General features: G+C 48.8%; 1 protein-coding gene across 2 annotated transcripts in view; it reads left to right on the forward strand.

The window, feature by feature from the left end:
* Window positions 1-22,851, forward strand: part of RGS6 (regulator of G protein signaling 6) — a 577,653-nt gene that overhangs the window by 527,375 nt on the left and 27,427 nt on the right. The window contains exons 15-17 of one of the 2 annotated variants that reach the window (XM_027111673.1): window positions 496-682; window positions 15,721-15,810; window positions 19,546-19,599. In XM_027111673.1, coding sequence (XP_026967474.1) covers window positions 496-682; window positions 15,721-15,810; window positions 19,546-19,599 — 331 coding nt within the window. Of the gene's footprint in view, window positions 1-495; window positions 683-15,720; window positions 15,811-19,545; window positions 21,054-22,851 lie in introns of those variants that run through there. The other variant, XM_027111674.1, reaches the window with a different exon arrangement.

Here is a 22,851-nt window from a genome sequence, read left to right on the forward strand (position 1 = left end):
TTGTCTGTGGCGTGGCATCTAGGTCAAGTGGTAGTTCTCAGCCAGGGGTGATTTTATCTCCCAGAAGACATTTGGTAATGTCCAGAAATTTTCTGGTTGTCACAACTGGGGAGGGGATGCCACTGGCATCTTATGGTTCGAAGCCAAGATTGCTGCTAAATCTCTTTCAATGAACAAGGCAGCGTTCACAACAAAGAATTATCCAGCCCAAAATGGCAATAGTGCCGAGGCTGAGAAACCTTGATGTAGAGGGAGAGAAATCTCTTTTTGGTAATCAGGAGCACAGTGATCTTCTCACATGCATTTAGTGCAATAATGGAACGCCTTTGTATTCTCAGCAGGCCCTGCGGCCTTCGTGATGTGTGAAGTGGCCACTGGGAAGGCTTGGGGATGCAGCAGAATGAATGCCATGGGAGGTCAGTTCTGGGACCATGTCCAGCAGAGCAGCTATTGACTAAGCCCATGGAACAGACTGTCTTTGTGCTTCCATTTCAGGTTCTGGTTGGCTGTCCAAGATCTCAAGAAACAACCCCTACAAGATGTGGCCAAGAGGGTGGAAGAAATCTGGCAAGAGTTTCTGGCCCCCGGAGCCCCAAGTGCAATCAATCTGGATTCTCACAGCTACGAGATAACCAGTCAAAACGTCAAAGATGGAGGGAGATACACATTCGAAGATGCCCAGGTTTGCTTATCTAGTCGAATAGTTCTGTCCCAAGATGTTCACTTTTCCACTCCACCACCCCACCCTTTAACACACATCCAAGGCATTGTATGTAGTCACAATTTCAGGTTTTGTTATTTATAAGGCCATCAGTGGAGACCATTCCAGGTAGGTGCACAAAAAAATTCCAGGAGGATTGTTTTCCTAGATGAGTTACGTTGTTCAATAGAAATAGAAATTTACCATTACACGTGGTATCTTTTCCAGGAAAACCTCGGAGTGTTTTACAAAACCTGAAGTTCTGTAATAAGTCATAGTAGAATCTGGACACCATAGCACAACATTGGCAAACTGGGAACAGTAGCTGGCGGGGCCGGGGGTCAAGCCCACTCTCATAACTACCACCCTGCACTGCTTCCACAGTGACTCCCAACCCTGTGGTGACTGGGGAGCTTTGTGCCATGTGATGAGATACCACGAGGAACAGGCCAAAGCCCCTGCCCTCAAGGGAGTTAAAGCCTAGTGGGAGAGACAGACAAGGAAATGGGCAGTGTCACCAGTAAATGAAGTGCTTCAACAGGATGAGCTCTAGGGTTTAAGGGACCCATGGTTGGTGGTTGGGGGAGGGAAACTCACACCCCTGCTGAGCACCGTTACCACACAGCTGCTGGTGAGGCTGACGAAAGAACCAGAAGCCTCCTAAGCAGCAAGCTTAACTTGAGGGCTGGGAGGGGCCATTTCTAGAGATGCGCATCAGACCCATTTCTCACTTCCTGGGTCCTAACATTTATTTCCTTCCGCCATCCTACACTCCATGACAGGGCTTAAGGTTTTGCTCTTGTCCCCTCGACCCTCTTCGTTTCTCTCACTTGTAAGGTCCCCAGGTGAGAATTTAGCGAGATTGCCCTCCCACAGACATTACCTAATTTAGGAAACAGTCACCGATGCAGGTAATGGCATGAGAACACAGCCAGTGTCTCATCATCCAGATTTGCTCAGAACTTCAGAATGGAAATACCTACCAACCTCAACACCACGACTATCATTTCTCTCCCCCTGGTCATGAGCTCCACTGAACACCTGTGCCAGGTAGATTTGGTTCTGTAGAGTTCAGTGACTTTGCTTTATGAGGTCCCTCGCACCCTTTGCACCTTCAAAGCAAAATATTTAAGTCATGAGAAATCTTTTTTTTTTCCCAGTAGATTTTTGTACGTGTGTGTATGTGTCCCAAGCACATAGCGACATATCGTGGTGAGGAGAGTGATGGCGAAACTCCGTGGGTAATGGAGAGGCTCCATGGGTAGTAGAGAATCTCCACAGGTGATAGAGAATCTCAGTGGGTGGTGGAGAGATCTCCATGGGTGATAGAGAAGCTCCATGGGTGATGGAGAATCCCCATGGGTGTAGAGAAGCTCCATGGGTAGTGGAGAAGCTCCATGGGTGATGGAGAAGCTCCATGGGTCGTAGATAATCTCCATGGGTGATGGAGAAGCTCCATGGGTCGTAGATAATCTCCATGGGTGATAGAGAAGCTCCATGGATGATGGAGAAGCTCCATGGGTCGTAGATAATCTCCATGGGTGATAGAGAAGCTCCATGGGTAGTGGAGAAGCTCCATGGGTGATGGAGAAGCTCCATGGGTAGTAGATAATCTCCATGGGTGATGGAGAAGCTCCATGGGTAGTGGAGAAGCTCCATGGGTGATGGAGAAGCTCCATGGGTGACAGAGAAGCTCCATGGGTGATGGAGAACCCCCATGGGTGATGGAGAAGCTCCATGGGTAGTGGAGAAGCTCCATGGGTGATAGAGAAGCTCCATGGATGATGGAGAAGCTCCATGGGTGATGGAGAACCCCCATGGGTGATGGAGAAGCTCCCCAGATGAACAATCTGAAGCACAAAGCTCAACTCTCCATTATTCATGAAACATGAGAAAAGGGAGACTGGTCAGAACCATGATGCTCCCCGCCCAGTATTATTGCTCTGATCATGATATCAGGAAGGATTTATTTTCATGTTTTATTATGGAAACTTGTAAACATGTGGAAAAGTAGAAGGAATGGAACAACAAACCTTTGTGGACCCTCATCCAGACTCAGCAATCGTCTATACAAGACTGATCTCATTTTTATCTGTGTCCCCACCTATTTTTTCACCGTTTGTTTTAAAGCAAATCCAAGACTGTATCATTTCACTGTAAATAGTTAGGTGTGTATCTCTCTAAGAGAAACTGACCCCTTGGTCTTAACATTACCACAATGCCTTAACAAATTAGCAGTTATCTCTTAATATCATCAAATGTCGTGCAAGTGTTCAAATTTATGGTAGTTCCATAAATGCCTTTTTAAAATCGTTATTCAAAATCAGAATCCAAACAGGGCCCACACATCACAGTCGATCACCTTGTCTTTTAAGCGCCTCGTAATCTACGGGTTCCTTTTACGTCCTCCCCACCCACCCACCCCAACCCCTTGCCATTTACTTAATGAAGAAATTGGATCCTTTGTGCTGGAGAGATTCCATTGTCTGGATTTTTCTGACTGCAACGCTGTGGTGCTATTTAACGTGTCCGTCTACCATCTGCATTTCCTATAAACTGGTCATTTGACTTAGGTGTTTAATCAGATTTAAGTTTGATTTTTGTGGGCAAAATTACTTCCTAGACTGTGCTGTGCTGTCTTGTCAGAAGGCACATGATGTCTAGTTGTCTCTCTTTGTGGTTTTAGCAGCTATTGATGCTTATTGCTTAAATCCATTAGTTAATTAGGGGTTACAAAATGCTGTTCTAATTCTATCGTTCTTTCTTCATTTATTAACTGAAATACAAATAATCAAATGCATCTACCATTTGATTATCTAGTCATACAGTTCACATAGGAAAGATGGAATATGTGTTGGATGCATTCCCTTTATTTGCCAATTTAAAAAATAATGAATGGTTTACTGTCATCATCCAGTGGTGACCAATGAGGGGTTTTGTGTGTGTCTGTCTTTTCGTATCCTTGTAAACCTGTGGGTTTAAACATATTTGATGTGTTTTATCCATTTTGTTTATTATTTTTATCAATGCTTGGGTTGTGCCATCTCTGCCCTGTTGGCTCCTTCTGACATGACCCTACTAGTCTTTTATGTCATTCAAACACCAAGGAAACTAAGATGATCCAGGCCAGTCCCCAGACCTGGCATCAGCTAGTTCTCTAAGAATCGCTGGTTCCTCTTAGGGGGAAATGGTTTTTAGAGACCATAATTTGGGCACTTAGAGGCACTCATTGTTCCTGGGTTGGTCATCATTTTTAGGCCTTTCCAGTGGCCAGAGCTAGGAAATAGGTAGTTGTTATTTCTGATAAAAATACATCACGAGTACATACTGATACTTTCCATTCAAACTCAAAACTACAGGGGATTCTATTTAACTTCTTTCTTATGTCTGTGTCACCTTTCTCTATGCTGAGAACCCTGGTTCTCAAGGACGCCGTAGATGATAGCATTAGTACTTCACGTTATTTGCTTTATCCTGCATCACCACAGAGCAGTCTCAAAATCGCAGTGCCACCTAACAGCAGTGATGTGGTTATTGCCTGGTTCTTTAATAGCTGCATAGTACTCCATTGTGTGGAAGTACTATGGTTTAGTCAACCAGTCCTCTCTTCCTGACATTTATGTTATTACTAAGTCATGGAATATTTGATGGGAAAACTTGGGAAGTCAGCACATTGTGCCGTGACATGTTTCTGGATACACAGCCTTCATTAGCACAGTTCTCTGCCATTTTTCAGGTACATACTTCCAAATATATTGTATCACCTTACTGAGGATACCCAAAGCATCTCTAACCTCCTCAGTGTCTGTTAGGACTGGGATTCTCTGAATTCTAATAAAGTACTCTTCCTAAACCAATTTCTTTTCAGCTTGTCCCCTTTTGTTTCTTAAGTGTGTTTTCATCATAAATATACAGAGTGCTTCTCACTAGCCCTCTGACCTTGGGCAAGTTACTTCAACTCCCTGAGTCTTCTTTTCCTCATCTGTAGAACACAGATACAACGGTACCTATACTGTAGAAAGGGAATTAAGTGAAATGAAGCATGTCAACAACTAACAGTGTCTGGCTCACAGTAAGATAAGATATTTATGATATTATTTCCTTAATGTCATCAATACTCTTTTCTTATACTTTTATGTTTAGGAAGTTTGGTGAAAGAATTCAAATAATTGCATATAACCTTAGTACCCAGAGATAACGCCTATTCTAGTGTTTTGTTTCTCTCAACTTATGTGTAAAGAGTGTTTATGCAAATAGGGTGATTCTGTAGCCTGCCTTTTACCCTAAACTAAGAGTTCATTTAAAAGGCTAAATTTCTTCTGTAAAGGGCCAGATAGTTTAAATTTTGACGTTTGTGGGTCATGTGATCTACGTCACTACTACTCAATTCTGCCATATAAAAACAGCTACACCGGGCTTCCCTGGTGGCGCAGTGGTTGAGAGTCCGCCTGCCGATGCAGGGGACACAGGTTCGTGCCCCGGTCCGGGAAGATCCCACATGCCGTGAGGCGGCTGGGCCCGTGAGCCGTGGCCGCTGAGCCTGCGCGTCCGGAGCCTGTGCTCCGCAACGGGAGAGGCCGCAACAGTGAGAGGCCCGCGTACCGCAAAAAAAAAAAAAAACAGCTACACCGTAACAGTGTAACAATGTAAAATACATAAATAAGTGGGCATGGTTGTGTTGAAAAACTTTATTTATGGACCCTGAAAGCTCAATTTCTTATCATTGTTCATGAAATATTATTCTTCTTTTGATTTTTTTTCAGCCACTTAAAAATAGATAAACCATTCTTAGTTCACATAACAAAGAAATAGACAGAGTTTGAGACCCCTGTGCTGAACAATATATCATGAAAATCACTGAAACACTTCAACAAATCAGAAAGATAGAAGATAGAGAGACTTGGGAGTGGTTAATCTTTCATTTATATGGGAGAGTAGGTTAGAGTAGACCATGTTGGTGCAGTAACAGCAGCCCACCAACCTCCACGAATGTTTCTGCATCAAGGTTGAGTGTGACGGAGCCAACCGACCGAGGGGAAGTCAGCCAGTACCATGGTCTTCACACTGCCTTACCCTTCCTGGCCAGCAATGCTGCCCGCACCCGCTGCACGGGTGTGACTTAGAAGTTTCCAGGTAAGGAGAGGAGGCTAAGACCCAGCCAGGACTTGCTCTCCGATCTCCCAACTTGCTGGTCAAGTCTGCAGCTCAGATCACACTGCCCCTGGGTTATTAGAGCTGAGGGCTTGGTTGTCATGCAGAGACCTGGAGAAACTCCAGGTCCCTAGAGAAGGTCCCCAAGCTGGGGAGCAGGCTCTGATCCTGTTTCAGCCATATGCTTTGTCTAGGATTGTAAGATTGTAAGTCCTTTAAGCTTGCTCTCCTCAGTCTGCCCGTCTGAGAAGTGGGAATGGTAACACCCAAGCCCTTTGGAATGCCCCCCTCCATCCCCCTATTGGGATCAGGAGCTCTGGGGTGGCTTCCTCAGCCGGTCACATGGTTCTCAGAAGCCAACCAACAGTGGTCAAAATGCCAATAGACATGTTGAGTATATGTCCTGCTATTAGGGGTCAGTAGCCGGAGTGAAGGCTCAGCCAGCTTTATGCATTCATTTGAAATGGGGCCTGGGGGTGGGGTACAGGCTCCCTCTGACGGTTTTGTCTTTTATCTGACCACATGCATTGTTACAGCAAAGTTAATTGCCTGTGTTTGCTTCCTGTGGAAATATCTCACAAGATGCCCCGTCAGCATGGGCCCAGCATTTGCACTTGTGTTTTGCCGATCCATTTGGCTTTTTTGAAAATTTGGGCCAAGACCAAATCTTCCATAAAGATCTGTGGGCTGTGACCATAGCCCTCAGCTGTTTGCTGTGTTGTTCCAGTTTCACAGATTTAGCCTCGTGAGGGGAGGAAAAAAAAAGAAAAATGAGGCATGATTTTTTTTTTTAAGGACTCAGTTCTTTATGCTAGAGACTGAATTCTCTGTTCTCCATCTTGGGGCATCCGCAGGAGCTGCATTGCCACCTACTTGCTATGTGGTCTTAGGCAAGGACCTTGACCTTTTGTGCCCTAGTTTTCTCCTCTGTAAAATGGGGATGATGTCTTCTCTACAGTCGTCTAAGGGTTTTTTAGAAATCAGATGAGCTAATAGCACTGAAAATTCTTTGAATAAGTAAAGTGCTATATACTTATATGTGTGAACTCACAAAAATTAATGGCTTTAGTATTCCCTGAGATCTCAAAATTCCAAGCTAGATCTAAAACGAGTTCTCCCAAGAAGGGTCTGCTCTTAGAAGGGGTTCTTGGGGGGGGTGGAAATTCAAAAATAAAAAGTATGTAGGAGCCAAATCTGGGGGGCCTTGAGTGTCTTCCTAAGGAATTTGAACTTTCTCAGTCTGAAGACAGTAGGAAAACATTGAAGGCTTAGAGCTGAAAGAGGAGTGAAATGGTGATGAGCAGAGCAAGCTGAAGCTGAGGGAGATCTGAATCTCGGGGCATGGAGTCCAAAGCTCTGCCGGTGGTTTTTGGAGGAGAGAATGAAACCACAGGAAGTATCGCGAGCCTAAGACCTCCTCTCAGGGCGTTCATCTCTTTCCAGAGCCTCCACAGGCTGCAGGAGGGAGACTGGAGTCAGCAGGCTGGTGCAGTGGCTGCCTGGCTTCAATTTTTAAAGTCTCAGAGTATCCTAGGATGTTCCGAGGACTGTGTCACTGGATCCATTCAGTCATTCGTCCATCTCCCCATCCATCCATTTCATGAACATTCATTCTCCCATTCGAGTTGGGAGACCTTGACCTGTGGGCTGTGAAGTTCTACACTGAGGGAAATTGCAAAGGATATTAGGGACCCAGATGGCTTTTTGCCATTGGGCACAGCTTATCCAAGAGCACATCATTCTTTTTTTTTTTTTTTTCGGTACACAGGCCTCTCACTGTTGTGGCCTCTCCTGTTGCGGAGCAGACTCCGGACGCGCAGGCTCAGCAGCCATGGCTCACGGGCCCAGCTGCTCCACGGCATGTGGGATCTTCCTAGACCGGGGCACGAACCCGAGTGCCCTGCATCGGCAGGCGGACTCTCAACCACTGTGCCACCAGGGAAGCCCGAGCACATCATTCTTTACAAATAAAACAAAACAGACCTAAGAAACCACTTCACTGAGATTGGACTGGATTGGAAATCTGTCCATCAAAGGGATTGACAGTTGAATCTGATGGACCAATCCAGCCTGTTGACTTTGGTCCCTGCAGGTTCCCATGTAGGTTTCCTACATGTCCAAGCCACCCTGCTTTCCTGACCTGCAGTAGCTGCTGAGATGCCCCATCCAGACCTGTACCTGCAGTGTCTGGCCTCCAGTGCCTCTGGATTTTAAGTTCTTTGCTGGGAGCAGACATCTGGCCTTCCTTACCTTCTGTAAATCCCTACAACATTAAAATAATGCTCTGCACACAGTTTTGTTTTAAATAAAAAAATTCCCTTGACAACTCAGTCCAGAATAATACTCTCAGCTGTACCTATCATTTAAAATAAATAAATAAAAGGCCATTTGTCCCTTGGTTTTCCACTTTGAAAAATCTTGCCACACAACCTTGAGGAGCACATATAGTAGGTGCTCAATAAATACTGGTTAAATCCAATTTCCATAACATGCCAATTCAGCAAAACTTGGAATATCCACTAAGGGCCAGATGTTCTAGGCTCTGGGAATATACAGATACATAAGCTCTCCTCTTAAGCAGACCCCAATCTAAGTTACCAAACCTCCGCTTGGCCATCATCTATGCATGGAGTGATCAAAGAGCAACCTCGAGGTCAAAATGAGGTCAGGGTGATACAAGAGCTGAGAAATACACCATCGAGTTACACCCACAGTGAGCAGACAAGAAGCCTCTAGTCAACAGTCTCTATTCTTACCTAAACTTAGATGTTTAAAAGCAACTTGATTAAGGAATGCAAGGCCTCTAACATTTGCTTTGTGCAAAAACCAGAGTCCAGTGGAGCCCACGTTTACATTTGCCCCAGATTACTCAGAAGCAGATGTCTTCCTAGCTTGGTGAAGGCTGTTAATCTTTGCCCCAGTGGTGGAGGTGGTGGCGTTGTGGGCCAGTATCACAAGACTACACCAAGTTTCCTGATATTAATCCTCATTTGGAGGCATTTCCTGGTAGGCTTCCCATGCCAGACATATCTTAATAAAAAATGCCGTGGCACTGCTTACTCCAGGAATTACTCATTTTATCCTGTGGGTGGTTTTATTTTAGGGAAATGAACGGCAGAGGGAGGGATGCATTTTGAAAAGAACAAATCAGTTGTTTGTGAGCGGTTTCTGTTTGTTACCACACAGACGAGTAGCTCTTGAAGAGAAGGCGTCAGAGAACTAAATTCCAAAATGTCTTTGTTGATGCTTCAGAGCAGAGATTTCTTGCACCAAGCCCCATGACCTTGAAGAGGAGAAGGAAACATTTGTCTAAGTTAATACCCGTGGTATTCGGGTAGGTGAAAGGAAATATGCAAAGCTGTCTTTGAAGCTACTCTTATCTAAGAATAGGGATTGAACAGCATCAAAATACTGTGCCCTTTGGCCAGTTAAATTGAACGTGTTTATACAGATGCTTTGCAATGTAAAGGCAAAAGATAATTCACTCTTACACTCTCTTATGACTTGAATGTTGCATTCCATGGAAACAGTGTCCGCCACGTCCCACTTAGAAGGACAAAGAAATCCAAATGGGAGCTTCTCATTTAAGGTCCACGGGATCCTAGAATATTTTTTAAAATGTATATATTTTATATATATATATATATATATATATAACTAAATCACTTTGCTGTACAGCATAAATTAACACAACATTGTAAATCAACTGTATTTCAATTTTAAAAAAGAAGGAAAAAACCTGGAAGAAAAGATCCACAGGCTCCCAGGATGGTCATCTGAAGCCGCATCCACGAGGACAAGCTACTGTCTTTCACTCCGATGAGCGTCTGTACTCACTCAAGTGAGTCTTTTCTACGTTTATTAAGCAGATACTGACTTAGGATCCCCATCAATTCCCTGCCACTGGGCAGTCCCACCCTCTGTCCTCCCGAAGGACCCATGATGAGCAAAGTGTTCATTTTCTTTAGGCTTCAGCTAACCATGCCTAAGGTCTGAAGACCTTTGGTTTAAGGTATTCAAGAGTCTCTTGAAAGGTGAGACTCATACATCTTCTGGGTGACTTTCTGTGACACAGACTTGCTGCCTGTGACTTCCCAGGGGCCCGGCCAGCCCTCAGAGCTTTGCCAGTTCGCCCCTTCCTTCTGGTGCGGAAGGCAAGTCGTACATGACCTGTGAGGTGAGAGCCTGTGTCACCCTGGGAGACTTGGCCGTTGCTGTCACTGACGACGTGGTGGTGAACAGTTCCCGAAAGGGAATGGCGAATGGCAGTTGCATCTACCCCTGGGATGACTCAGATTAAAGATTGAAAGGAGGCCCCTGACGCTTCTGCTAACCACACGCTGAGGACTTTGTCTCAGCCACAGAACCTGACTCCCTCAAAACCCCAACTCAAGGACCATGAACAGCACCGTGTACCAAGGGAAGAGTGTGAGCTTTGGGGTCACAGAACACTGGGCTCAAATCCTTGCTCTGTGCTTGGGCAAGTCACTCAACTTTGTAGAGCTTTAGTGTCCTCGTCTGTAAAATGGGGTTGTTTAAACCTAAGCACTGATTCAGAGCAAACAACAACAGCAATGGAAATAATACAGCTGGACTCCGCTCCCCTTTCCTCCTCCCCGGGAACCTTCTGGTCTTTGGTCTCCTTCCCATGTCATCCCTGGCAAGGACAGTCCCAACATGAAGGCCAGTTATCATCATTACTTTACATGTGTATAGTTTTCGTCATGTGTTCCCTTGTATTTCCTCGGTTAATTGTGTGCTCGGCGGGGCTGGAAAAGGCAGACTCAGGACCTGAATCCAAACCTTTGGCCCCCAGCCCAGCCCCCCTTCCAGCGTCTCACACGGCAATGTCACATCCTGCCCCACAGCGTCATCTTCCTTCAAGGGACCACAAGGGACCCAACAGTTCCCAAAGGCTGGATGTTGTTCCAGGAAGCTTGGGTGTTCCCAAGAGGACAGAGGACAGAGACACATACATCTGCAAAAGAAAAACAGGACACTTGAAAATCCCAAGAAAAGCTCCTGGCAGCTGTGCAATGCTCCAGCTGAGCGGCCTCCCACTCCAGGAGGATGCTCTAAAGCTGGGGGATGAGATCGTAGCTGTTTCAGGAACCCACAGCAAAGAGGAGGACGTAAGGGTGTTCTGAAGTAGTCTAACTGCTCCAGCGTGCTTGGGGCCCAAGGCCCAGGCATTTGTCTGATTACCTTCCCCAGCGCTGTGAGGCCCACCGTGTCTTATCTAAAAACAAAGGAGATTTCCAAATGAGGACCCTCACTGCAAAACATTGATTTGTAGCAGGTGTGGTTTTGAGACAGCTTGCGCTGCTCGCTCCCTCCTCCTCCCGCATGTCTCGGACTCCACTGATTCCAGTCATTTTGGGTTTAGGGTTTTTTTTCTTTCACTCCATTGCTTTTTTTTTTTTTTTCTGAATCTTTTTTATTGAAGTATGGTTGATTTACAATATTATATGAGTTTCAGGTGTACAACATATCATTCGATATTTTTATAGATTACATTCCATTTAAAGTTATTACAAAATCTTGCCCATGGTTCCAGTTGGTTTTGCTTCTGCCTTAGCGTCCCAGGTAAGCAAAGCTCCCATCTTGGGCTTGGCCCTGGATGAGGGTGGAGTGTCTCATCAGGGTGACATCCATGTACTGTAACTGTCAACCGCCATGGGGTGTGATTCCCTCCTCCCACTGAGAATTGTAGCTAAGATGTCCAGTACGACTTAGGGCCTTAGGGCATCAGTTTCTCTACCTATGGAGAACCATCCTCACCCTCCCTGGAGCAGGTGCCTCCCTACGTGTCAGGAAGGCAGATGTGGACTCTGGTAGTTCTGCTTGTTCACAGTCAACTCAATTATCCGTTTTTTAGAAAGAGAGAGAGGGAGTAGGGGAGGGAGGGGTCTGGGGAAGGAAGGAAGGAAGGGAGGAAGGAAGGAAGGAAGGAAGGAAGGGAGGGAGGGAGGGAGGAAGGAAGGGAGGGGGGAACGAGGGGGGGAGGGAGGGAGGGAGGGAAGGAAATAAAACAAGAAAAGACAAGAAAAAGCAAAGAAGAGAAATGCAAACTTCTTTCTCTCTGGCCCTTTCCCTCATTCTGTCGGTGAGCGCTCGCTGGTTTCGCCAGTGGCTCTCCTGCTTCTTGCAGATTCTGGATATACATTTTCCTTAAGACTGATTGTCTGCAAAGCAGTGGAAACAAACCAGAACCCCTCATAAATCAGTAGGGGTCACTGCCAAGAGCTTTGTACACTTGCTGTCCCTGGCAGTGATAAACTCATTGCATTTGGGAACTGGCCAAAGACCCTGAGTCCTATCTTAACTCTCATTCCCAGAAAAACCTCAGCACTCCGTTCCCCCACCCACTGTTTACTGTCTTTCTGTTTCTTAGACAAAGCTGGCAAGGAAGAAGGCACAGAGTTCCATAACTGGGTACATCAGAGGCTGCACTTCTCTGCTTGGGGGAGGAGAGGAGGGTAGAGGAGAGTCCTGGATCCATAGGCTGTGGGAGAGGAGGCCCCAGAGGGGCCTGGAGCCTCGGGCCCTGTGGGGGGCATGAGCGATCTGCAGAGGTTCTTGGATTCTGTTTTGCTCAGACCATGCCTTGCACATGCTAGTGTTGTTTTGGTGGTTGTTTCCTCACAGGGTAATCTGAGACGGTCATAATGATGGCCAAGGGCTAGCAACGAGGTTGGCAGAGTGAGACTGCCTTATGCAGCCCACATCCAACAGGCCATACTCTCTCCCCACAAGGTCCTCACCTTGGCTCTGGCCTTGGCAACGAATTGCCAAGTTGGCATGTGACATAGAGAGGACAAGAGCAGTGCCCAAACTGCCCCTCTGACCCACATCAACTGCCCCCCCGACCCCCGAGAGGGGACCACCACTGCCTGCTACTCCTCAGCCCTGGGTTGTCCTTCTTGCTCTGGTTGACCAGACTAGGAACTGGGAGACACATTCCTGTCTACTCAGCTCTTCCTACCTTGATGAGGCTCTTTCTGGTTGAGGGACAGCCATTCCCCACCTCGGACAGGGTAGGTCATCCTCAGTTATACCCGTTCACAGCACCCTGAACCTGCTCTTCTTCCTTGTATCCCTCAGCTCAGCTGGTCACGCACGCCCTTATGCAGTGAACTCTAAGCTTTATGACAGCGGGGACCTCTTCTGTCTTGGCGATGCCGGAATCTCAGTGCCTGACACAGTGCCTGGCACCTAGCAGATGCTCAACAAATATTCTGGGGATCAAATGTTGAGGCATCTGCTTTATCCTACATTCTTTCTCAATTGACAAGTTCTTTCTTTCAGTGGCTTTTCCTGCCCACGATGAGCTGGAGGAATTAGCTAGATCAGGGGTGAAATTTGTTGCCAAGGCCAGAAGGGCTGGGCTGGGAAAGGCTTCCTTCCTCTTCTTGGGGGAGCAGGGGGTATTTTGTGAGATATACTTGGGGATTTAGATTCCTCTGAGAAGTCAGAACAAGAAGCATGGGGCTGTTGCCTTGGAGAGGGGTTTGGAGAGGGGCCAGGCCTGAGGGCCAGGCCTTTCCAGATGACTCAGGAGCAACCTGGCTCCGTGGGCCAGACAGAAGCCATGCCTGAGACAAGAAGAAGGAGACAGCGAGATAGTTTCTCTCTGGGTTAACATTTGTACCTAAGATGTAAATGTTAGACCACTTTAAAGGGACAGCAAATGCAAAGACCATGATGTCCCTCGGTCTAGGCCCTGAGGCCATTAGGGCTGAGCCACGTGGCCCACATCGGGACTTCCTTTGAGTTGAGTGTGATCCCCACTCTCCTTCCATACAGAGAGCAGGATCTGATCATAAACTAAAACAAGTATGGAGCCTGCAAACTTGCTCAGTACTTGCAAACTCAGACCAGCATTTCAGTGAACCAAAAAGCAACATAAATTCCGCTAACATTTAACCCTGTGCTGGACGCTATGCACATATAAGAGATTAAAAACACATTGTTCCCTCAAGGAGCTTAAACTAGAGTGGGCTGGGTTTTTGTCTGAAATTTGCAGAAAAACACTCAGCGACATGTGTTCCCACTAAGTTTATTAACTCAGAACACATCTGGATCATCAAAGTAGATTCAGATTGAAGCCAGTGTTTCGTTTCACTGGGTTCCTTTCAGTGGCCCCATTCCCACGAGTAGGGCTGCACCCGCTTTTATAAATATGGGGGCATCTGGGCAAGAATGAAGCTGGTGCCCAAATAGGTCTGCATATGGTCCATCTGAGGATGGCCTGAGAGGGGTCCACATGTCAGCAAGGTGATTCTTGCTTTCTGTCTTCACTTTCTTTTGAGGTGGGTAGCAAGAGGGTCTTGGCAAGCCATCGTCATCACCCAGCTTCCTCTGGGATGCACCAGCAGTCTGGCCAGGTATTTCTTAAATGTGCCCCCAGCTGAGGAGAAGTCTCTACCTCCCCTTCCTCCTCCCCTGGGAAGAGTACCCGAGGAAGAGGTCCTTAATGACCAGTCCAGCCTCTTTGCTGACCATTCTCTTCACTGACCAGCTCTCCATTCCCCTGAGCACTGGGGCCCTTGTCCAGCATCGTGGGATGAACAATGAGTGTACATCAGGCAAGATGCTTCCCTGCCTGATGATTCCACCCTCCCTAGGGAAAGCCCACCCTCCTCCTAACAGGTCCTCTCTTGGGACAGCCAGGCTTTCCTGTGCAGCTGAGCTACCATCCATTTCCACTAATAAATAACCCTTTTTCGACGGACAAGCTCCGTCTTTTAATGAAACAGGCTTTCCCTGCCCTTAATGAGGACAGATCTATTAGGAAGGGATCACAAGGCTATAGGAATTAGCCGGAAGTGAAGGGCAAAATCCGTTGCCATGGCCAGAATGTAACGCCTCTAGGAGCCCAGGAAGGCACTATGCCCCAGCATCTGCCCCTCCTGGATGGAAGACTCAGGCCTGGCATATTTGCCCAGATGCCCCCACGATCTGGTTCTAAGGGTCCCCTTCCAGGATGGGATGGTGGCCCTGACATGCACAAACTGACCCAATTGCATCGTTGCCTGTAGACTTCTTTTTTAATTAAACTTTTTATTTTGAGATACTTTTAGCTTCACAAGCAGTTATAAGAAATAATATAGAGACATCCCATGTACCCAGTTTCTCCTAACAGTAACATCTGCAAAAGCTATACTACAATATCACGGCCATGACGTTGACATTGCTACATCCCCCGAGTTTATCAGATTTCCCAATTTTACTTGCACTCGTATGTGTGTGTATGTGTTTAGTTCTATACAACTCTATCACATGTGTACGATGTGTCAAGATACAGAGCTAGTCCACCCCCACAAGAACCCTTCCTGTTGTCTTTTATAACCACACCTCCCTCCCCTCCCTGCCCCTCTCCTGTCCCTAACCTCTGGCAACCACTAACCTGTTGTCTGTTCGTATAATTTGTCATTTCAAGAATGTCATACCAGTGGAATCATACAGTATGTAACCTTCTGGGGCTTTTTTTCATTCATCATAATTCCTTTGAGATTCATCCAAGTGGTTGGGTGCATCAGTAACTTCTTCCTTCTTATTGCTGTGCCCGTGGTTTTAATCATTAAGCAGTACTGCATCCCAACGTGGCCCCAAGGCCCAATTACATAGCCTCTGCGACATGATCCTCAGGGATCTTTCACTCTGTGAGAGAAAATAGGTTTTGGTTGGTGTTTTCTGAGTGGGAAAAAAACGAAACAAAGCCAACATGTTACATGTTTTTCCAGGTACAGACAAGCATATTTCGGTTTGTTTGTTTCTTTCCTAACACAGTGGCCAGTTGGGTCGCAGTTCCCTTTAGCACTGGTTGACAGTCCTTTCTTGTGTCTTCCCACCTCCCGCCTTTCCAGGAGCACATCTACAAGCTGATGAAGAGCGACAGCTATGCCCGCTTCCTCCGGTCAAATGCTTACCAGGACTTGCTGCTCGCCAGGAAGAAGGTACCTGCGAGGGGCAGCCTTGCCTTTCTTAGCACTGTTGACCTCTGCCTGCTGCTTCCTGCCGGTGTGAAATGAGAATGTCATCCCTTGGGTTTTATTTCTTTTCTCTTTTCTTCTTTCCCTTCTGTACCTGGTCCCACTCCAATAGAATATAATTAGGATTGTCACCACATCAGCCCCCCAACAAGGTCCAGGGTGTGGCATCCTGTCTCCCTGGACCCATCATCTCCATCTGCGTGTCCTGCCCACAGCGGAGAGTGTGACCAAATTCTGAGGCCGCAGTGGCTCAGCCCAGGAGTACAGGGCTGGCAGTGACATCAGCCAATCCCTTAGGAAACCACTGAAGAGTCCAGCCCCCTCCCCACAGATTTTCTGTCCCCAACCGGCTCAGAGACGAGTATGAGGCAAGGATTGGGGCGCCCCCCTCTGGATAGAAACGCTTATAGGTTTCCAGGGGGCGATCTGGCATCTGAAGTCCTTCCTGGGGTGGTTGCCCCTCCCTCTCCCTCACCTGCCCCACAGCATTTGCTTTTTCTTTTAACCAAGAAGTAATGGCATCCTAGCTCCTTCCTCCTCCTCCACTCTGAATGAAGTCCTCGTTCCCTGTGGCCCTCAGTGTCTGGACTTGGGGGTGCAGGGACCCTCAGCATGCAGGGTGGTGGGGAGTGACTGAGGCAGGGATGAACTCAGCTGGATTTATGGGAGGAGGGAAGGAAGAGCCAGGAGGGACATGGGGTCTGGAAAAGGGGAGGCAGGAGGGACGGCTCAAGGTTCCAGTATGCCTGCAAACGCTCTGCTCGTCTTGGTTCTCATCTGAGGCCCACGTGTGGCTAATGGGGCTCTCCTTGCACCAAGTCCCGGGACTCCCGTGCCATGCCGCTTAGGACTGTGCGCATCCCTTTCTTCTCCCTCTCAGCCTCCCGGCAGCAGTCCCTGAGCCTGTGGTTGTCCAGCAACACGCTGACTGTCGGGCTTCCTCTCTCAGCCACACAGCCCCTCTTTCTGTGTACTGTGACCTCACATGCCAGCATCCTTGTCTCCATATCTGGCTGGTCCCACAGCACTCCCGAGTCTAGAAGAGCATTTATGTCCTGCTTGCCTGCCCTTAGGTAGCCCTGAGGACATCCCCAAGAGCCTGAGAAAGAGAAGGAGACTTTGGGGACTCCCAGAGTGTGAGGAACCCAGCTTTCTTGTTGGCCTGCATCCCTTCCATCAGGTGTCACTACTACGATGGAAAATGTGAAGCCTGACCTCCAGCCCGCTCCCTTGCCAGAGGGTGGAGGTGGAGAGGCCCTGATGCAGCTGGCGGACATCCCCACCAGTAATGGCTCTGATACCCAGTTTCTCAAGAAAAGTTGTGGAGACCTTTGGTGCCTCCAGCCCAGATCTCAGGGGAGAAGGCAAAGTAATTGTTCCTTATTTCTTGCGGCTCAAGACCCTGAACTGATCCCGGTGTGGGGAAATTGTGAGCCTCTAGCAGTCTGACCCAGCTGGGCCTGTCCACACACCCAGAAGAAGCCAGAGGCCATTCAGTCTCCCTGTGGGTCTGAGCACAAAGGGAAAACGCACCCCAGCACAGGGAGTGGGGCTGAGATTCCACAGATCCTCCCGTACGAGGAAAGCTTCTCGGAGGAGGTCACTTGAATGAGGAAGGAACGGACGGCCTGCCCGTAAAATGTCCCAGATGAAGTTCATTAGAATTATCCTTCCAGCCCCTACACCAAGGAGTGTCCTTGGGGCAGAAAGCTCTTGCAGATGCCAAAGCCCTTTCAATATCCAGGGGTTAATTGTTTCCAAAGTCAGCGACAAGCCTACCTCTCCTTCCATTTCTCCCTGAGTCTCCAGGCATGCACTGGATTTGTCACTCACTGGATTTGTCACTTCCAGGTAGGCCTAGAGTGTCTTCTGATGTCAGGGATGGGCTTACCATGCGATCTGCATGTCCAGGTCATGAAGGGAGGTGAGCCACGAGGTCCAGCTAAGAGGAGGGCTGTAAATCGGCCTCACTTTTCTGCTCAGGAAGGCTCCTGATGGAGTCTGGAGGCATAGCCTTCCAGTCCTTCCTCCCTAATTCCTCGTCTATCCTAGTATTTTCAGAGATCAGGGTAGTTGCTCTGATGAGCCGGGTCTCAAGGACAGGTGCGCTGGGTTTTGAGGGGCCCCTCCAGAACACTTACGTACCAGTACTTAAGTACAGTTTTCCAGGGCAGCTCGGAGGACCTGTGCAAGGCAGAGGAACCTGAATAAGTCAGGCCAGTGGCCACTCTCTGTGGGCGACAGCTCAGGAGCCAAGGGAAAAGAATGCCAGGCGCAGAATGCCAGCTGCGGGGCCTAGGACTGGCCTGACTTGAGCTGCACAGACAGCCCCCGGGTTGCCCACTGGGTTGAAGCTGAGTCCTGCCGTCCCCGGTGGGGAGACTCAGTACGGTGCCAGGCCAAGCACGGATCCTTCAGTTCCCTGTGCCTGAAGGAGAAAGACCAGCCTGGCTCTGCGGCGGTGTGTCCTTTGTGCTGTGTCTTCCTTCTGCAGCGTCCTCTCTGTCTCCCGGCAGCCAGCTGAGGGGATGGGGCATGACAGCCGAGGAAGCCCTCTGACCTTGTCCACACCCACAGTGGCTACCTTTGGCCCCCTCTGCTTCCAGCACATCCTGCAGACCCACAGACACCTGGCTGCTTCTTCAGCTCTCTAATTTCCATTATTTGCTGTGTGTGTGTCCACGTGAGTGTGTGTGCTCTCCAGATTTCCCAGGCATGGATTCAGGACCTTGGAACTGGGCTCTGGGATAAACTAGCAGGTATTTGGGATGTAATTCTCCCCCCTTGGAAAAGCAGGAAAGTTGAGGAGAGGGTCAGGTCACACCACACCCCCTCCTCCTCCACTAGAGGAGAACGGCCAGGCCTGGGGGGAGCGTCCAGGGGCTTTGCCTCCTCTTCCCCCTGTGTGGGGAGACGCTCAGCCTGGAGTCCCTGGGAGGTTCCTGCGCCTGCTGTCACCTGCCGTGAGTAAACCTTGGAAGGGGTCACCTGCCCGAGTACCGAGAGAGCATTTTCTGTCCAGAACGCTCCCTCTGAGGCCCAAGATCTTTGTGGTTGCAAACGACCCGAGTAGAGCCTCCTTGGTCTAAGGACACAGAACGAGAGTCACTAGGGGCCACGAGGATGTTGAGGAAGTGAACAAACTTCCTGGCTGCATCTGAGCAGAAAAATCTCAGAGAAAGTCCTAACCCAGACTCATGGAGGACTCGATGACTTCACCTCGCCCACGGCCGCTTTGGCCGTCTCAGCAGGATTCCCCCACAGGCCCCGCTGGCCCTGGAAGCTCGTCTGGTTTGGGGCCCCCGTTGGGGCCCCCAGCTGGCTCCTGCGCGTGGGCTCGGCCCCTCAAAAGCAGTGAGCAGGCAGTTCCCAACTGCTGACCGAGGGCTCGGCTCCCAGCCCGGTGGCTCCTACTTCAGCCCCAAAGCACGATTAATGGCTCTTCTAGAAGCAGACACCCCTCTCTCCTCGCAGCTCCAGGGAGGCTCTGTTTTCCGTCTCTCCCACTGACTGTTGCACACAGCTCTGGCTGCTTCTCTTGTCCCGTTTTTTTTTTTTTCCCCCCCGCCCTGTCTTGCTTTTGTTTTGGTTCATTAGCTGCCGCTGCTGCTCTTGGGGAACGATGTGTAAGCTGAAGATTTTTTTTTTTTTTCTGTATTTTTCTCCCTATCTTTTTTTTTTTTTTTTTTCCCCCTAAAGCCAGAAAGTGAGCAAGGTCGTAGAACTTCCTTAGAAAAGTTCACTCGCAGTGTGGTAAGTTCAGCCGGTTTTCTTTGGTGGTTGTTTTTCTCTGTTTTGTTTTCTGTGTGTACGGTGGTGATTGTTGTCGTTTCCTTTGGGATGGGAGGGAGCCCAGTGCTTTCCCCTCAACACACCCACCCGTTTTCTCTTGCAAGGGTCGAGGTCGGCGGCTTCTCTCCTAGGGATGGATCTGCAAAAGACAAAAGGCCCGGCGGCTCCCTCTGCAGACGGTGCACGGGGCAACCGCCCAGCCTCCGGCCTGGCGTTTGATCTTCTGTCTGTGGCCTTGAGGAGGAAGGAGCTCCCCCCTGCCCTCGGGGCTGCGCGGTTGGTGCACCCTCTGCAGCAGCCCAGGGAGAAGGCCGTCCAACCGGACCATAAAATAAATTGGCTCAGAACCATAGCTCATCTAAAACAACATCCAAATTTCCCTCTGTGGACTCTGACAACCGTGCGGGTGCCCGAGGCCAGCTGCCGCTGCTGCTGTGTCGGCGGCTTTTGCGTGTGCCTAAGGCGGCCGTGCTGCATGGGTTGTGGCGATGCGGTCTACAGCTGGCGCGTGTGTGTGTGTTAGTGGCCTCTGCATGAGTTCCCACATCCCTGACAGCCCCTTGTCAGCCTTCTTTGCACAGCGTGACAGGGAGAGGAGGGCAGTAGCCATGGAGTGGAGCGGCCGTGGGAGGGTCTTCCCCATGGTGCCTGGTGGAGATTCTGGGCTATGATCTGTAGAACAGCACAGACCCATCTCCCCTTTCCATGATGTTCTCTGTAAGGCAGGGGCATAGGGCTTGATGCACAGGAAGCACTCAGTCCCGCTCATTCACTCACTCGTCAAAAACAAGCTGCTGAGTTCATGGGGCCCAGCCTGCACTCTTCACGTCAAACCAGAGAGAACCAACATGGCAGCCAGGGAGCAGGGATCCCACGTGTGGAACTGGCCACATTTCCCTTCCCCAAGGGTGGAAACCCACTGATGCTAACTTGCCTTTTTCCTCCCTCTATTGAAGAGGAGAGTCCTTGTAAACCTGGCTACTGTGTGATTAGTATCGTTATTTTATCCCTTTAATGAAAAGTCTAAGAATTCTGGGTTGAAAACAACATGGTCATTTACCTGTCCTAGCTAGGTGCATCTTAACTGAATTTAAACATCATTTTGAATTTGCTAGATGTAAACATCACAGGAACTCTAGGAGGTGGCAATTAAAATAGGCGTGCTCATCCCAGCTCTTCTTTGGTCTTTTCTCCCCATGGCCTTTCCTCATGAGAAATCAGAACTTGCACAGTGTAAGGCCTGTGGTTCCCCTGTCTGTCTTCATGGCTGGTTTGCCACGGACACGTAACATCATACACCAAGAAGCTGCCACGGGCTGTTAGAGGCAAGGCCAACAGGAATTCCTTCACCCCCGATGGCTGATAGAGAGTGGTGGGGACCCACCCCTCCCTCTCTTTTGAGGCCTGGAGGCTGTAGGTGGAAGATGTTTAGGGGTTTTGTTGACCAACCCAGAGTATACTGTGGAGAAAGCAGAACTCCTGCAGCCCCACGGAGGCCCTTCAGGTTGACTGCGTGGGCTGAGGGTGTGAGAGGAAGCCTGGTACTTGGATGAGGCATCCAAACATCTCCAGGCTGCTCTTCATGAGGAGTGGGTATTGGGAAAGCAAGCATGATCTCAGTGAAGCTCTGTGAAGAGCATTTATTGATGTTCCTTCATCCCAGAAGTGGTGTTGGTTCAGTGGTTCTCCAAGGTCTGTTAACAAAGCGTTTGGAACAAGAAAGCATCAGACACCACCTTCCAAGCGTCTGAAGTGCGCACATGGGAGAACTTACAGAGAGGTTTCAGGGCCGGCTGAAAGAGAAAACTCTGCCAAGTTCCTGAGATTTTTAGAATCTATATGAGAGAAGGCCCGAACTTCAAAACCAAAAACTTCCTAAATGCCATGCTATGTTTTCTCTGAAGACTCTAAGGGGTGGGGCGTTCTGAGATTTTGTTTCCAGTGGTGGAGGTGGACATGGATTTGTATTGATCCATCCTTGTTCCTTGTGCTCTTGGGGTAACACCACTTGGGGTAACCAGGTGAGGCTGAGTTTGAGGAAACTGCCCGTGGCCGTAGAATAGTAGCAGCTCTCAGAGTACTCGAGGCTGGAACCCGAGAACGTGGTCTCCACAGCCCAGTGTTCTAATCAAACGCAATTAACCAGCCAACGAAAATGCCTTGCACTTTAATGGCCATCTTCTGGATATAATATACATAAAGTGCTTGATTTCTTTAAAAGAAGGTCTACGTGAATATTTCATCTGCTACATACTGCAAACTATAAAACTCAATGAAAGACTTGTTCAATAGCATTCCCATGGTGCTGGGAAATATGTGTAAAAAGACCATCCATGTCGTGGAACCAATAATGGGAAAATGAGGGGGTGAAGCCGGGCAGTCCGTGCACCAAGGATGTGAGGCCAGCTGCCACTTAGGACTAACTAGTGGCAAGAAATGTTGACCCAGATGGTTAGTTATCTCAGTCAGCTCACTTCTTATCAAAACTGAATCTGGGTCCAGAATTTCTCCCACGCCAGTGTCCCTTCTTTTCTTGGTAAAGGAGGAACGTGTGGAGAAAGCAGGTCGTTCTTTCCAAGACTCAGGTGTATCATGATGTGGAGGGATTATCTGTTGAAGGCCCCAGATGCCCCCTTTGACGTGAGATCCTAGGCAGCAGTTCACTGTGGTTCACGGAAGCTGCTGGGGCCACCCTGGTTTGGGTGCAGAAGGAGCCTTGCGATCCCCATCAGAGGCATTGCTGGGTGAGCTGCTCCTTCCAATGGAAGCGTCATTCTGAGTCACGCAGAGCTTGAACATCAGAGCCAGTGGGGGATACGCTGTGCCGAGGCATTGTGTAGCTGGGCCACCTAGAGCCACGGAGCTCGCATAATGGCCTGCTCTTTGACAGGGCAGGCCCAGGTTCAGAAGCAGACGTCACTCAAAGTCCATGGCGTGGCACAGCCAGCCCACATCGCATTTTTATTCAGAGCAGAAGACAGGACTCTCTCTGATGAGCCCGGCCCCACGGATGCCCAGCTGGCCAAGCAACGCGCAGCTGGATTTCAGCCCCTCCTTGACCCTCAGCTGCCCTTGTGCAGTGGATGACTCACATCACTGAACGTGGTGGCCCCGGTCCCAGAAGCTCCAGGCCCAGGAAGAGCTGTAACCCATAGCAGCTTCTCAAAGGGGGCCTAAGACGTGGCCTCAGGTCAAATGAATGGAGCCTCTCTC

This window comes from Aethalodelphis obliquidens, unplaced genomic scaffold, assembly GCF_003676395.1.
Source record: "Aethalodelphis obliquidens isolate GAN/ISIS:26980383/991018 unplaced genomic scaffold, ASM367639v1 scaffold10, whole genome shotgun sequence".
Taxonomy (NCBI): Eukaryota; Metazoa; Chordata; class Mammalia; order Artiodactyla; family Delphinidae; genus Aethalodelphis; species Aethalodelphis obliquidens.